Here is a 16,600-nt window from a genome sequence, read left to right on the forward strand (position 1 = left end):
GGGTTCCGATGTCATGGGAATGAGTGATATTCGTTCTCTAAAACTGGAGGATATTTACAGATTCGCCAAAGAATCTGGAAAATTCTTACAGGGCTAACTATCTCTATCTCTGTCTCTATTCTTTCCTATCTCTTTCTCTGATACTTTTCTCCCTCCCTCCTTGACTATCTACCCCCTTTCCAGAGCTTTAAATACAATGGGCTTTTTAGCCTGAGTGTTTTAGGAGCTACCAAATCTCCTGGTGCTCCTTGGCTCGACCTCTTCAAATTCAATTCAACATTGATGCGATAGATTTTCTTTACATATTTTTCTTTGTTTACGTCTAAGACCTTAATGTGTGAAGGTTGCTTCGACTTCATTTGTTTTTGTACGAACACTGAAGTGTTAAACTTTGTTTCGTCATTTATAACTTGTTCCCTATAATATTAATGTGTTTAACTTTGTGTTCGCTTCTTTATTTGTTATTGTAAAAGCATTGAAGAATTCGATTTCATTTCGAATTATATGTCATTTTTTGTTTGGTCTTCAAGATTTGTTTTTCAATTTCATTTGGCGTAGCAACGTTGATTTTTGTAACTTAATTAGCCATCATGGCGGATAATAAAATGAAAGCTTCTATTTATATGACTCATGTAGATAGATGCATTAATCCTTTAAATCTTGCTAACCATAAAGGGATTAATTTAAGAAAACTGTCCAAGACACTGTTAAAAAAGTTTCCTCTGGTAGCAGAAAATGCAAGAGTTTGCCATCAGTGTCGTAAATTGTGCAATAGCAACGATTATGATACTAATCAGGATGATTCTGTAACAGAAGAACCTGAAATAAAGAAGAAATGTGTTTCAAGGGAAGAGCAATTAGAGCAATTATTAAACGGCCTAAAAGAAAAATTTACTTCTTTACCGAAAAATGATCCACTTCGCATATCTATCCTAACCATAGCTCCTGACTGTTGGACAGTAAGACAAATTGCTTCAGAGTTTGGCACTTCCGAGAGACAAGCTAGACAAGCTAAACATTTGAAAAATGTTGGTGGAATTTTTGCCAAACCTGAATTAAAACAAGGAAAAACATTACCTGAGGAAACGTTAATAAAGTTCAGGAGTTTTATGAGTGTGATCAAAATAGCCGTTTAATGCCGGGAAGAAAAGACACTGTATCCGCTAAAGTCAATGGAGAAAAACGATTATTACAAAAAAGACTCTTGCTTACCGATATTAAAGTAATGCATGCAGAATTTAAGGAAAAATATCCTGATTTGCCGATTGGCATGTCAAAGTTTGCTGCTTTGAGGCCAAAAAATTGTGTTTGTGCGGGATCGGCTGGCACTCATAGCGTTTGCGTCTGCTTAATTCATCAAAATTTTAAATTAATGATTGATGAGTTGAATTTTGAAAAACTGACACCTGATTCAGAGCTTTTAATTAAAAATTATAAGGATTGTTTTAATTTTGTTTTATGTAAAATTCCTCAGCCCTCTTGTTTTCTTTTAGAATGCACCTCATGTCCTGGAATTGAAACCTTTTTAAATAAAGTGTCAACTGCTAATGCTAGAAGCTAATGAAATTGGTGAAATTATTTGTAGATCTTTGCAATCGACTGATAGGTGTACTCTGAAGACAATGTTCTTTCCCTCAGAAGATTTTATAGGAGAAATGTCCACTCAGTTTAAGAAACTTTTACCGCATCATTTTATTGCTAAGAGGCAGTCTGAGTATTTTCAGGAAAAAAAAAATAATCTTCAAGACGGCGAAGTAATATTGCAGTGTGATTTTTCTGAAAACTATGCTTATGTTGCGCAGGATGCTGTGCAAGGATTTCATTATAATAATGATCAATGCACAGTACATCCTGCAGTTTTCTATTACAAGGAAGGGAATGAAATGAAGCACCACAGTATTGTATTACTGTCAGACTGTACAACGCATGATACTGCAGCAGTTTACATATTACAGCAGACAGTAATACCGGAAATAAAGAAAGTATGCCCAAATGTCAAAAAAATATACTATTTTACTGACGGGGCTAAACAGCACTACAAAAATCGGTACCAAATAATAAATTTAATAAACCACGAAAAAGATTTTAATGTAAAGGCTGAGTGGCATTTCCATGCAACTGCTCATGGGAAAGGAGCATGCGATGGCGTTGGAGCAGTTTTAAAAAGAGAAGCAACGCTCTTTTGATTGGGCAATCGATTCAATTTTTTATTTATTCAAAACAGCAACATGAAAAAATGAAACGTTCGCTAAACAAGAGATTTTCCGCGGCACCTTCTGTAACAAAAATCCAATCAGCACATTGTTTTATAGTTACATCACATAATAAACTCAACGTTTATAGGTACTCGAATGACCATGAACCGCTCGCCATTGTCCAATATTAATCAGCCGTTTTGAAATATAAAACCATTTAAAGAGAGTTACTATCAATCAGCCCTTTTCAGAGCTAATAAATTAATTAAAACACCAAAAAATAAACCTTTAATCAGCCCCTTTCAGGGCTAATAAAGTAGCTAAAACACCAAAAAATAAATCATCAATCAGCCCTTTTTAAGGCTATAAAACAACATTGATTTGACATATTGGATCCGCCATTTTGAATTTGAAAAACTGATATCGGATTCGTCATTAGCGACCTCGAAAACCCCAGAGTAACAAATTTTAAGCAAATTAAAAAAAATTTCGAAAATATCCGCCATATTGGATCCGCCATTTTGAATTTTTGAAAAACTGACATCGGATTCGTCATCAGCGACCCGAAAGGAAATACACAACATTCGAGAGTTGCGGCATTGTTAACCTAATAGCGCCTCTGAGTTATGCGCGGCCAGAAGACCTTGCGACTTTGCACGTTTGTGCACGCATCCAGCGCTGGCTGAGTTGGCGCGAAGCTCACCTTCCCAGGAGCAAGCCACAGGTTTTCAACGGATTCGCAATACATTTATTTTACGGGAAAACTACCTCACGATCTTCTTGTCTTACTAGTTCATTCAGTGGATTCCCACACTTCCTCTGGGACCAAGTGCCCAAATAAACTTAATTTCAAAGTATTTGTATGCGATCGAAAGGGAAGTCATGCATTCCGCGACTAGTTTCGAGCGCACCAGCAGCGCGACCAGACCTTTAATTACCGCTTGGCTGTAGGAGTAGATGTTTATTTCCCTGATACAAGCGAGCAACCAATCAACTGCTTCTTTGATTGCATCTTCCGTCACTTGGAACGCACTGTAGTGGTCCGGTAGTCTGCGGCTGCGAAAGTAATGAAAAAATCAAAAACGTTTTTGTGACGTGGAATCAGCGGTATAAGGTGTACAAAAATGTTGATCACATTTCCGAGCGCGGCTTGAGCGAGTGATGACAAAAAAACAGGATAAAGGTATCGTCCAACTTTTTTAGCGGGACCCTCCTTTGTGACTACGCCAAGCACTACCAGTTCTTGATAAAAAGAGAATAGATGTGAGTATCAACACCATCGAACGTCGACTGAAGATGGCGAACATACCTTACCGTCCCACATCATCAACACCACTGCTCTCAGAAAAACACATTGAGAAACAACAAAACAAGCAAATGGCGTCATAGTATTGGACTGGCCTTCCCACTCCCCATCCAATTGAAAATGTGTGGGGACTATGAAATCGCATCTTGCCGGAAGGCCAGCCCATGATTTAAAGCAACTCGTGCGACAAGTTCGCAAAATCTAGTCTTTTTTGTCGACGAGCTACGCAGAAAAGCTGGTTCAAAGCATGAAGAAGTTGCCAGGCGTTACTCGACAACGATGAAGACTACACGGTTTATTGAGTGATTGCGACTCGTAGCTTTGTACATACTTTTACATACTTATGTAAATATATCTTTTATACTCTATGAATAATGGCGGTTCCTTTTTTCTGACTGTATTTAGTTTTTATTTAATTTCTCTTTTATAAATTGTGTTAAGGACTTCTTGTAAAACTTCACGCGGCACATTATCCGATGCCTGCTGAATAAGTGTTTTAATCCTGTTGTATGTTTCTTCCTCGTGTTTGGCATAGAGGCTGGGTATATTCAGTTCTTCGTAGAGCTGCTTAACACGCGCGATCTTCTGAGGATCTGAAATTGGGCAAAGTAAATATATGAAAAACTGATATAAGTCCTTGGAGGTTCTCAAACTGTGCATCATGGGGCGTGGTAGAGTAATGAGAGTGACTAAATACAATTGAAACTGCTTCGAAAATGTCGATATTTTGCTTTGATGCATCCAAAGTTGGTTATTGAATACGTACATATGTATGTTTATACATACCATTTTGTCCATAACACTCCTCCATGAGCGACTTTTGTTCCGGGTTGGCTAATTCCATGCACGCCACAGCCAACCAGGTGCACTTATTGGCCTCTATGTCTGTGCCAATCCTACCAGTGAAGTCAGGATTACCAAAGCAATCAAGGAAATCATTTTGTACTTGATAAAATTTACCTAACTCAATTGCAATGGCTTCACATTCGCTGAACATTTTTTGGTCTTTAATGCTAAAAATTAAGATTATTTAAATATTTTTGGTTCTACTCTGATAAATATTTCAATTGCTTGCTCACTTCGCCAAATGTAAAGCCACAGCCATGGGTAAATAGAAAAAGTAGCTGGCAGTTTTATTCATTACAATTTCATTGTATATGTTCCTAGTGAAAGTGTTCACACTCCTTCGACCAACAAGCATATCCATTGTCTGCCCAGATATAAATTTAAAAGTACTTTGGCGAAATAATTCGACCAGATCAACATAGCAGTCCAAGTGACGGAAATGTTTTTTGAGTAGTTCGTAGATTCCATTTTCAATCATGAACGCATCGTTTACAGCATTGAAACCAACGCCCTCCAATTTATACCAACAAAACTGGCCCCGACGTGTGGTGCTGTTGTCCACGATATCATCAGTGATGAGGATGACAGAGTGAAGCTGCGAAACACAAACAAATGTATTATTATATACATATCTACATATGTAAGTCTCAGTCAACAATATGATTGTGAAAGGAGTGAAATCGAGCCATTACCGCCAAAATAATGTATCCCACACCATAATCGATTTTTGTTTTGTTATCGAAATCGATAGTTCAACATCATTTGCATCATCTGTCAAAATTTCATGGCTGTAGATTAAACCGTTATGATTTTATAACAAAAACAATTTTAATGTAAATGCATATGGTGACTTGTTTACATTTTCTTTGAACGCTTGTGTGGGATACAATTAAATTCTCTTTTAAAATAAATGAAACACAAGGGAAAAAAATAAAAAAAACACAATTTTTTGAGACTTTAATTAAAGATAAAGCTTTAGAACAATATGTCGAAGGTATGAATTTGTTTTTTTTGCAAAATATGTTTTTGTTTTCAATTATTGGATATTTTTACAGCTCTCCCTGGTACAGTATAGCGATTCAAATGAATCTTTCGTTGATTTAAATGGTTTGGAAAGTTTAAAAGAAGTCGAAGAGGAAACGTGTGTTGGGAAAAGGGGCTACAGAAAGCAAAAGAGAATACCTAAAAGGCTGCAAAAAGTTAAGAAAAAAAATACGAGTGTTTTGCCCAACCCGTGCTTAAAGAAAAAATGTCCAAATTCGTGTCATGATAAAATTTCTGAAGATGAAAGAGTAAGAATAAATGAACATTTTTGGGGAATCGGCAACAAAATTAGACAGAAAGATTGGCTGTCTTCTTGTGTTAAACAAGTCGATATTAAAAGGTGATATGGAGAAAGTGACAGAAAAAAGTGCAGCTTTAATTATTTTATCAGTAACAATAATAGCAGTTTTAAATTTTGTCAACAATTTTTATTGAAAACGTTGAACATTTCACAAACGATTTTAATATCCGTAATAAAAAATAGAAGTTCGTATAAAACTTGCCTTGAAAATATAAAAAAGCCAACTGCACACAATAAATCTGAGGAAGCAAGCATATCGCTAGTAAAATCCTTTATAGAACAATTACCAGCGGTTCCTTCACATTATTGCAGGAATAAAAGTACAAAATTATATCTACCTCAAGAATTTCGAAACATAAAAACTGTATATCAGCATTATGTAGAACATTTGAAAACTATTAATAAAGTAAATAGTCAGTTATCGTTAAGAGTATTCCGTAATATTTTTAGAAACAGTTTCAATTTAGGCGTTCATTTACCAAAAAAAAAAATAAATAAATCTATCTTATGCGAGAATTACAATAATTTGGACACAAAATCCCAAAAAGCAATTGCATTCATCAGAAGAGTATCAAATTCATCTAAAGGACAAAGAGAAATGTAAGCAAATAATTTTGGAGGACCAAAAGCTATGCAAAGAGAATCCGGCTTATTTATGTACAAGTTTCGACTTGCAAAAGGTCTTAAATACTCCCTTTGGAAAAAGTGTTACTTTGTTCTATTCTAGAAAATATTCATTCTACAATGAAAGTTTTTATGAGAGTGGTACAAGAGATGGGTTTTATTTTTTATGGGAGAAAAGGATGGTAAACAAGGGAGTAATGAAATTTGCACAACTGTTTTCCAATACCTTAAATTAGTCGATGAAAGAAAACCCCAGTCGATAGTCCATCTTTATTGTGATAGCTGCGCAAGACAGAACAAAAACAGAGCTATGCTTGCGTCATTAACCTATTTTGTTGAAAATTCTAATTTTGTGACTAATATAAAAATCATATACTTGTTGCCTGGACACACCATGATGCCTGTTGATTCGATACATAGTACAATTGAATCGTTTATTCGGAATAGGACTATTTGGGCTCCAAGTGAGTGGTACACCATAATATCAAATGCAAGAACTAACCCAAGAAAATATAATTGTATTGAATTAACTAGCAGTGATTTTAAAGACTGGAAGACATTTTCACAGGCGTTACTTCCAAATTCAGTGAAAATTCAATTTACAAAATTACGCTCTGTTACATTGTAAAAAAAATATTCCAAATATTACTCTTAACTATGGCTACTTTGATGAATCTGAAACCATAAATTATGATCTAGATTCAATTCCACGATCCAGACGAAACTCCGAAATAGTTTGTGAGGGACCTACTCAATTATATGATGATATAGTAAACATTTCTTCTGCTAAATATAAGGATTTGAAAACGCTTTGCGATAGAAAAACTTTACCCGTAAAATTCCAACACGAGTATTTAAATTTAAAATGGGATGGATCTGTTAAAGATTTGCTACCTGAAACCGACCAGGAAGATAGTATTTAGCGTTCTTTATATATTTTTATCTATCGTTATTCAAGTTTACAAGATTTTAATATGAATAACATTACTTTGTTAACAGAAAACTTTAAATATAATATATGAATTACATTACTTTAGTTTTGTTTTATCGAATATACTAAGAAATGTGTAGGCTTATTTTTTTTTTATCAAATGTAATTTAATTTTAAGGACTAAGTAAAAAAATTAAATAAAAAAAAACGGGAAGTCACTTCCTTAAAATAAATTTTTGTGTAACCCACACACTTTTTTAATAATAGGTTGCCAGAAGGGAAGCAAAAAAAATGTATCCCACAAAAACAACCCTTATGATGCAAATATCTATTTAAAATTATTAAAATTAAATGTATTACACAAAAAAATATTTACATTATGAATTTTAAAATAAAGGCTTTATTCAAACGGATTTAATTTAAAAAAAAACCTTCCCCTGTAAAATTTCGAGTTTGTGGGATACATTTTTTCGGCGATTATGGCTCGAAATGTCTACCAGTTCAAGACACCAGCCAAGCAAATGCGCCAATCTTAAGTTTTCCGCAGTGAGTTGTTCGCCTTTGACTAAATGTTTGTAAGTCAAAACGGTAATTACACTGTTTTTCATATTGGTTGGTGACAAATTGTACTGCAAAGCCTGTGACATATAAAGTTTTTTTTTTTTATCACTGTTTGACTTTGAAATAAGTTTAGAAAATCAGTATTCACTACCTTCTCGAACCAGTTTGCAGCCACTTTGCTTTCGTATCTATTGACAAACTCCGTAAGCTCGCTTACAACATCTGTAAATAAAGAGACTCCTTGGAAATGAAAAAAGGAATAAAATGTAATATGGAATGCAAACAGAATGAATTTCCACCATAAAAGGGCATCTCACAAAAACAAAAAGGAAACTTGGCCATCTTCCTAAGAGGATTAAATGAGAAGTTTAACTTAAGGGGTTACATGGGTTTCGTGGGTTTAAAAAATCGACATTTTTTTGGCTTATTAATTTCTACAACATCTCAAGAATATTATCCTATATTTTCAAGTCGATCCGAATAATAGTTTCGGAGATACAGCCTTGGGAATGTGTGCGCTCCAAGCCACTTTTATTGTTACTCAAAACCTTAAACGCCTTTTTCTCGGAACCGTGTTTTCAAAGTCGGCTGTCAAATGTTCTCGAAAACTACTCAACCGATCTTGAGGAAATTTACACAGGTGTTCGAGATACAATTTACTCGTACTTGGGCGAAGGATTTTGTTTTTTTTTTTCAATTACAACTATTAAAAAAAAATGTCAAGCGAATTTCACCGAAATTTTATATTTTTTGGAAATATTGGGTAGTCGAAAAAGTCTTTTCGTATTTTTTCAATAGATGTCGTTAGAGTCATCTATCTCCAGTGCTACCAATCACATTGTGTCATATCATATGATGTTAGAAAGGTGACATTTTAAGCTTCATTTAACCAAAAAAAATTAAATTCGGATAAGTTAAAAAAAGTTATAGCTGTTCAAAAATGAGTGAAAATAATGAAGAAATTCGCTATATTTTGAAATTTTTGCATAAAAAAGGGAAGAATGCCACGCACGCCACCAATGAAATTTGCGAAGTTTACGGAGACGATGCTGTATCAGTTCGTGTAGCATAACAATGGTTCACTCGCTTCCGTTCTGGAAATTTCGATGTGAAAGATGCACCTCGCTCCGTTCGACCTATCGTTGAAAAAGTCGATGAAATTATGGAAAAGATTGACCAAGACTGTCACATAAGCTGCCATGACATGGCCAAGGCACTAAATATTCATCATCAAACGGTTTTGAACCATTTAAAAAAGGCTGGTTACAAAAAAAAGCTCGATGTTTGGGTACCACATGAATTATCTGTGAAAAATTTAATGGACCGAATTAACATCTGCAATTCTTTGCTGAAACGAAATGAAATCGAATCATTTCTGAAGCGAATGGTAACAGGAGACGAAAAGTGGATCAAATACGACAATAATGTGCGAAAAAAATCATGGTGCAAGGGTGGTGAAGCTCAACAAATGTTCGCAAAGTCAGGATTGACGCCTCGAAAGGTTATGCTGGGTGTTTGGTGGGATTGGAAAGGACTCATCCACTATGAGCTGCTCCAGCCTGCTCGAACGATTGATTCTACACTTTACTGTCAACAACTGATGAGATTGAAGCAAGCAATCGAAAAAAAACGGCCAGAACTGATCAGCAGAAAGGGCGTCATCTTCCATCAGGACAACGCTAGGCCACACACATCTTTGATGACTCGGCAAAAACTGGGAGAGCTTGGCTGGGAAGTTTTGGTGCATCCACCATATAGCCCTGACCTTGCACCATCGGACTACCATTTGTTTCGGTCAATGCAGAACTCCCTTAATGGAGTAAAGTTGGCTTCAAGAGAAGCCTGTGAAAATTACTTGTCGCAGTTTTTCGCCGAGAAACCACAAAAGTTTTACACTGATGGAATAATGTCTCTAGAAGAAAAATGGCAAAGGTTGGTCGACCAAAATGGTACATATTTGGTTTAATAAAGTTCATTATAAATATAAGAAAATGAGTTGAAGTTTGATTAGAAATACGAAAAGACTTTTTCGACTACCCAATATGTCTGCCAAAATTCCAATTTTTACTTTTTTTTTCTTTCCTTCGTTCAAGCACGAGTTTATGGTCTTAACAAAACCACTTATTTTTGTTTTTTCATTTTTGATGATTCTGACAGGAGTTATGCTGACAACGCGGACGCACCTTTTTTCGAGGGGTCACCGGAAACGACGTCACAATGGAGGAGTTTTAATTTGTTTTCTTTTAATTTCAGAAATTATTCTCTAAATATACTATATATCTATAAGACGAAAAAAAAATTTAAATTAAATAAATAATTTTTTACATAGAAAAAAAAAGATATTGAAAATAGGCCTTTTTTTACCTGACGAAACCCATGTAACCCCTTGAACGAAAGTTGTTGAATAGAGATGAATGGCAATGAAATATTTAACACTAGAAAGACCAAAGCCGTCAATTTGACGGCATCTCGATTTCATTCTTAAATATTTTGCAAAATATGTTTTTGTTCATTTTCATATTTTATTACTTTTCCTAATTTGTCATTGTTTGCTCAAATAACTATAGAAAACTTTTAGTATATATGTGGTTTATGAAATTCCTTTAGAAATACCTAATAAGACCGCATACCGTCAATTTGACGGCAGCGATAATAGTAGAAAACAATGCTTTCTACGAACTAAGTATCCGTTTAATTTGAAATTTGAATTCTGTGTAATTTGTTATTGTCTTGCTTGTTTACATTAAACTTAGTGGTTGTTATGCAGACTGACAGAAATTGTTGTTGCATTCAATGCAAATCGACAAAATTGAGAGCGAGAAAGGGAGCAAAACAGGTGTTCAATTGGAATCGGAGAAATGGGAAGAATAGAGTAAAAAACTAAAATATGAGAAAAACGCATTCAGTAGTCGTTGGTGTTTTTTAGTGGGCAGTCGTGATTTAGTATTTGAATTCTGTGTAAGTTCTTATTGCTTGGCTTCTTTTCCATACACTGTAAACGTTGGTATATTTTAGTGGGTTATAAAAATGCATCGCTGTCTCACTACTTCCCAAATACAACAAGAACTGTCGCGATTGTGTGATGCACAAGAAGATGTATCAGGTGATGAGAGTTTTGACGATTTATCAATGAATCTCTCTGAAAACCTTGGTGCAGAATTTCAGCCGGAGCAGGTCACTTCTTTATAGATAATTGTCAAATGTGTTACATTCCTGGAGGAAATTTGACAGTCAATGAGCAGTTGTTTCTATCAAAAACTCGCTGTCCATTTTTACAATATATTGCAAACAAACCGGATAAATTTGGCATAAAGTTCTGGCTGTTGGTGGATGTCGAGAGTATGTATCTATGTGGTGGATTCTCTTATCTAGGAAAAGACGAAAACCGTCCGAACGATATTTCATTACCCGAAAATGTGGTTTTGAAACTAGTACAACCCTATTTCAAAAAAGGGCGAAACGTTACCACTGATAACTTTTTCACGTCGATAAATCTGGCTAAAAAACTAATGGTCGAAGAGACTAGTATTGTTAGAACAATGCGGCGTGCAAGACGAGAAGTACCACCAATTTGTAAAAATATTCGTACCACACGAAATGAATCGTTTATACTGAAATCAGAGACTAATAAAACTCTTATTGTCTACAATTAGTGAACGATCTACGTGCAGATTATTTGAAAAAAAGAACTACTTCAGCTACGACTCAAAGGCAAGAAAGTAATTTTGAAACAAGTGAACAATCTACTACAAACAATAAGAGGCGGCAATGTCAAGTCACTCATAATTGTAAAAAAAATAGAATGTGTGAAAACTGCGCAATATGTAAAAAAGCTGTTTGTGGTAAATGTATAAAAGATTTAAAAAAAATATTATTTGTTACAAATGTTACTCGACTTAAGTACTATTCTTAATTTGTAACTATTAATAAAAATAAAATTTTAAATATTTTTGTTTAATTTCAAAGCAAAATATACAATAATTTCATGTGCATTCTGATTGAATCTCTAATACCGTCAAATTGACGGCTGCGGTCTTTGAAGGTATAGTTAGATACGCGACCCTTCTAGTGTTAAAAGCGAATTTTATTCCACCACTCAATGTGACAGCTACTGGAATAATAAACGAACTGTTTTTTTACATATTTCCACATAAATACCTGGATATACAGCCATAAATTCACGAATCTCATTTTTTCCTATCGCCAAAGGCACAGAAATATTTCCAATTGTTGACGAAGTACTCGTACTAAAAATTAATCAAAAATAAAATATAAATCAGAATCAATGTTCACAGAGAAATTTTAATTTTAACAGATTTACTGAATTTCTACATAGCCACTCCTTGGAGGACCCACAGTATTTTCGATATATTTAAACACTGAGTAAGTAATAGGATTCAGCGTAGACTACCCCACTAAAAACTAATTTTCATCAAAATTAATCCATTTTTGCCCACTATTTATAATGAGCGTTTACTCTTTGTGTCTACGAGCAAAGCCATCATTGGTCGCCTTTGTTATTCCAGACGACGGTTTGTGTATCCTCTTATTTTTATACTCCTTACTTGGGAAATGGGCAGCACTGGCATATCACATACAAAATAATTTTTGTTCGAATTTGTGACTCTATTTTATTACTTACTCAATGCCTGAAAAAGCCGAGCAGAAACTGAATTTTCGTAATAGATGTAAATAGGAAATTTTTGTTATATGAATATTGAGTTCTTTACACCTCCTATTTCTATGTTGAAAAAGCATAGTTAATCAATGTTTTATGCAGCTGAAAAGTTTTAGATCTCGATGCCCTTCATTATTAGTCTTTCTAATTACTCCACTTGTCTCTAAAGACCTCCAAGCCTACATAAACAGCTATCTCCTTCGACAAAAATATTCATCGTGGGCGCAATTCAGGCACCCGTATGAAGCTTTTAACCCAAAGTGTGAAAAAGCAATATATGCATCCACATTATCAAGGAATCAAATTTCTGTATTCGTGCGTTTAAGGATCGATCATTCCAGGACAACAGATGAACACCTTCTTCTTTACTTTCTCGACCTTTGAATACTAAACGTGACCTATCTTTGGTTCCAAAAAGCCCTCCGAACTTTTGAAAAATACCACAACAGAGAACAATATATAACTTTATTAAGGTAATCGGCCTAATTGAAAGCTTGTAAAATTGTAATTTATCCTATATCTTAAAACTTAAACATAACCTTATAATTACCAAGCGCCGAAGGCCCAAGCAGCTCTTTTTTTTTTGTTTTTAAGTTAGTGTAATATTTTATATTATTCTAATAAATAATAATAATATTTGAAAAACAGCTATAATGCCATAATATAAAACATTTACTCTTTGTCTAGGCTTTTTTATAATTTTCGTTAATTTTCAATTATAAGAATTTGGTTGGATGCATTTCTGTTCGAGCTGTTAATTTGCAGAACAATTAACAGTGCAGTTACATGAATGTAAGAAGGTCTGTTCCCCCTTGATGGCTCGAAATTGCATACATATGTAGGTTTATATGTACATAAGTTGTAAATCCTTCGTGATACATATTTTATTATTTTTATATAATCTTTTTCGTTTACCATTTACTTACCACATAGTTCTACTAAGATTTTGCTCGTGTGTCTCCTGAATAGTCAATTGTTCGCTGCGATGCTTTCCGACTCCGAGCATAGAAGTGCGATATTGCGATGCGCTCCTGGGAAAATCAGTTTTGCTTATGGTTCTGGTAGCGCTCGAGATAACTCGTGCAACTATTCGTGAATGCATTCGTGGCCATTCTCGCATCGCTAAAAGCATTTTGGTAGTCTGATTCTACAAAGTAATACAGCTAATAAATTACTTAGTTGCTTTGTAGTCGAGGTATTCGTAGGAATTAATTTTTATAATGTGAATTGGATTATTTCGTGGATATTTTTCAACAAATGTTGCTTCGAAAAATTACGACCGGGCAGATGGCGCTACGTTTGAAATATTTGAAAACAAATACAGTTATCTGAGTTTATCTACTCAAAGTTACAGAGACTAATTTGAGATATTTTCGAAAATATTTACAACCCTGAACGCAGCGACTGGGTGGAATCGGAATGCATTTTTTTATTTTTGGTTTTAACGATTTTTTCAGGTCAGGATTTAATAGAAAACTAAGCGTAGTGTTGCCTTTTCTATAGAAACAATAACATTTAGAAAGCAAATTTTAATTATTTTTATGCCAACTAAATTCATTGTTTTTTTTCTAAAAACATATTTATTTTAAATTTTAGTTTCACGATTTTCTCGAAAATTTTTAGTAAGAAATTCTTCTTCTTTGCCGACTGGTCGACATATCCATGCTAAATGTCTGCGATTACCTGCAAACGTTGTGTTGATGCCACCTAATCTATTTCCTGCCCGTAAGAGATTAATGTTTGAAATTTAAAGATTTTCTTGGAACTTTTTTCAAACAAGATGTACAAGCTCGATATTGTCCACCATAATAAAAAAAATATATAATATATTAGTTGAAAGTCCAGTAGCCAAATATAGTAAAACTACGTTTCTAGTTTTCTCTGTGAAGTGAGGTTTTTATTAAAATAATTTTTTTTATTTTTATTTAATTTAAAAATTATTTAAAAAATTCAGTGAACTGCAGATTACTAGTATGGGTTTCAAATAAACCAAATTAAGTTTATATTGCATAAGAACGAGTAGGAATTGAAAATGTCCTTTGATCACTTCATCTTTGGACAGCCTTGAATATTTCTGATAGTTACTTCTGAATTTCAACTTTATGACTTTATTAATTTTAATTCTTCTCTCTGTAAACCACAATTTAGTGTCGCAAGGTTTTTCATTAAAATTGTTACATTTTGTATATGAAACAGCAAACTCAACTCATCAAAGAAGACACAAACTTCAAGATGCTGTTTTTTTTTATTTTTTTTATCGAAGAAACTTCACTTAACCTCAAATATAGACCACTTTCTTTTTTTTTAGTGAAAATAATATTTTGGAAACCTTAGCCACCAGAGCAATTATGGCGCCGAATTGGAATTCAGAACATCGATAACCTTTGGACGAGTATACTCCGGTTTCTGATAAAATTTTTTTTCAGTCTGTGAATTCTCTAGTTTTTATGGAGTACGCAGGTATGCGACCGAATCTTCGAGGTCCGGTATTCTATTGTAACTAAATTAAACTAAAAACAGGGAATGGTGAAAAAATTATGTAAAATAGTTTTGACGTCTGCTCATTGCCGTAAATCCCGCAATGCGAAACTGCCTTGCAGAAAATGTGTTACTAATTTTGTTGTTGTGACTGAATTCAATAAATTTACTAACATTTTTGGTACGTTTTGTCGCGTTTTCCAGATTTTTGTTGCCTTATTCGATTTTATTTTCATTTATGAATTTTAAATCTTTAAGAAAATCACTACACATCTGAAGAGCACCAGAGACAAATTATAACTGCGCTGTGAACTTAAAATGTTGCCGCTTTCATGGTGCAATCGTTACAGTTCTCTTCCCAGAGAACGCATATTCTGATTGCAAGACGGCATTTTACGGCAGGGAGCAAAGAGATATTTCCATACTTTATGTGATAATTTATAGAAAGCTGATTCGCTTCGTACCATTGAAATTGCAAATCCTAAAAGTAAGTTGCACTTTAGTGAAGACTTATTTTTTTACATATTCATTGCTTACTCATATTTTTGTTGTTTCGTATTATTAGGGTAGTTCACCATTAAGTACAAATAGCCTGATGTTGTTGCATTTGTAAATTATCAAGGCAACACAGACTCAAAATGTATTTATACCCACTCTTGAGTGTGAATAATCCTGGAATTCATTTGAGTTGAGTGCCTCATTACAAAGCCAAGCATAGACTTAGAATTGTCAACCATAAAGTCTGTATGTTTCAAAAAGGACATTCGAAATAAAGCTGAACCCTAAGTCTTTCTTTTCATAAATTTTTGTAAGGGTATCAGTGACTATCTTATACTGGAAATCAATCGCACATTTATGGCTAGTGAAATATAAATACTGACATTTGCCTGCATTAAAATTTGTTTGGTACCTTCATAAGTTCTCTTGAAGTTGGAGGCAGTCAGACACACATCTTCTCTATGTTCTCTATGTGACTGTATTTTGTATTTTCATGTCATTTCTGTACATCAGACCAGGCGAAATCAAGAAAATGTCTGCATTATCATTGACAGATGATAGGAAAAGCCAAAGTCTAAGGTGGACGCTTTGAGGTGCGCCTGAGTTAACTTAGATGACATCTGATTTAGGGTAATTTATGTGTATGAATGGGTCGTATCAGTGAGGTAGAATGCAAACCACTTCACTAGGCTTGAAATAAATTCAACTGATTCCGCCTTTTTAAGTAGAATTTTGTGACTAACCCCATTATAGTCAGTAAATTGACGTCGCATTGTTGACTAATTTCAAATTATTTTATGACAAAATTAACAACAAAAAAAAATCAAGTTTGTGGTAACGGATTTAATATTTTTGAAGTAGGTACAATTCGCCTCTGAGAGGGCAATACCTCCGTAGTAGCTTTGAAACAGAACCACCCTCAAGCTCACTCGATACGCGCAATCGCACTTGGTTTTATGTATTTCGAAACGGTATTTATTTCAAAATTAGGCCAATAATCTTTTTTGCAATGTTTCCCTTGTAATTAGATGATTTGCGATAACTTTCAAACGAAGCTTCATGAATTTACAGAACCTCAACTTATATGTACGTACACTACCACCTTCAACACGAATTACTTGTGGATTTGTGCTTATAT

At 34.2% G+C, this 16,600-nt stretch overlaps 1 protein-coding gene across 1 annotated transcript; it reads right to left on the bottom strand.

The window, feature by feature from the left end:
- Nucleotides 1–3,896: 3,896 nt before the first annotated feature.
- LOC129244520 (farnesyl pyrophosphate synthase-like) lies at nt 3,897–15,323 on the bottom strand. Its single transcript, XM_054882192.1, has 8 exons — nt 15,139–15,323; nt 13,413–13,633; nt 11,967–12,055; nt 7,960–8,030; nt 7,745–7,885; nt 4,581–4,942; nt 4,288–4,514; nt 3,897–4,094 (listed from the first exon to the last, which is right to left on the bottom strand). Exons 2-8 carry the CDS (start codon nt 13,616–13,618, stop codon nt 3,910–3,912), a joined length of 1,281 nt encoding a protein of 426 aa, XP_054738167.1. The 5' UTR covers nt 13,619–13,633; nt 15,139–15,323; the 3' UTR covers nt 3,897–3,909.
- Nucleotides 15,324–16,600: the final 1,277 nt, after the last annotated feature.

The sequence above is a fragment of the Anastrepha obliqua genome, chromosome 4 (assembly GCF_027943255.1).
Source record: "Anastrepha obliqua isolate idAnaObli1 chromosome 4, idAnaObli1_1.0, whole genome shotgun sequence".
Taxonomy (NCBI): Eukaryota; Metazoa; Arthropoda; class Insecta; order Diptera; family Tephritidae; genus Anastrepha; species Anastrepha obliqua.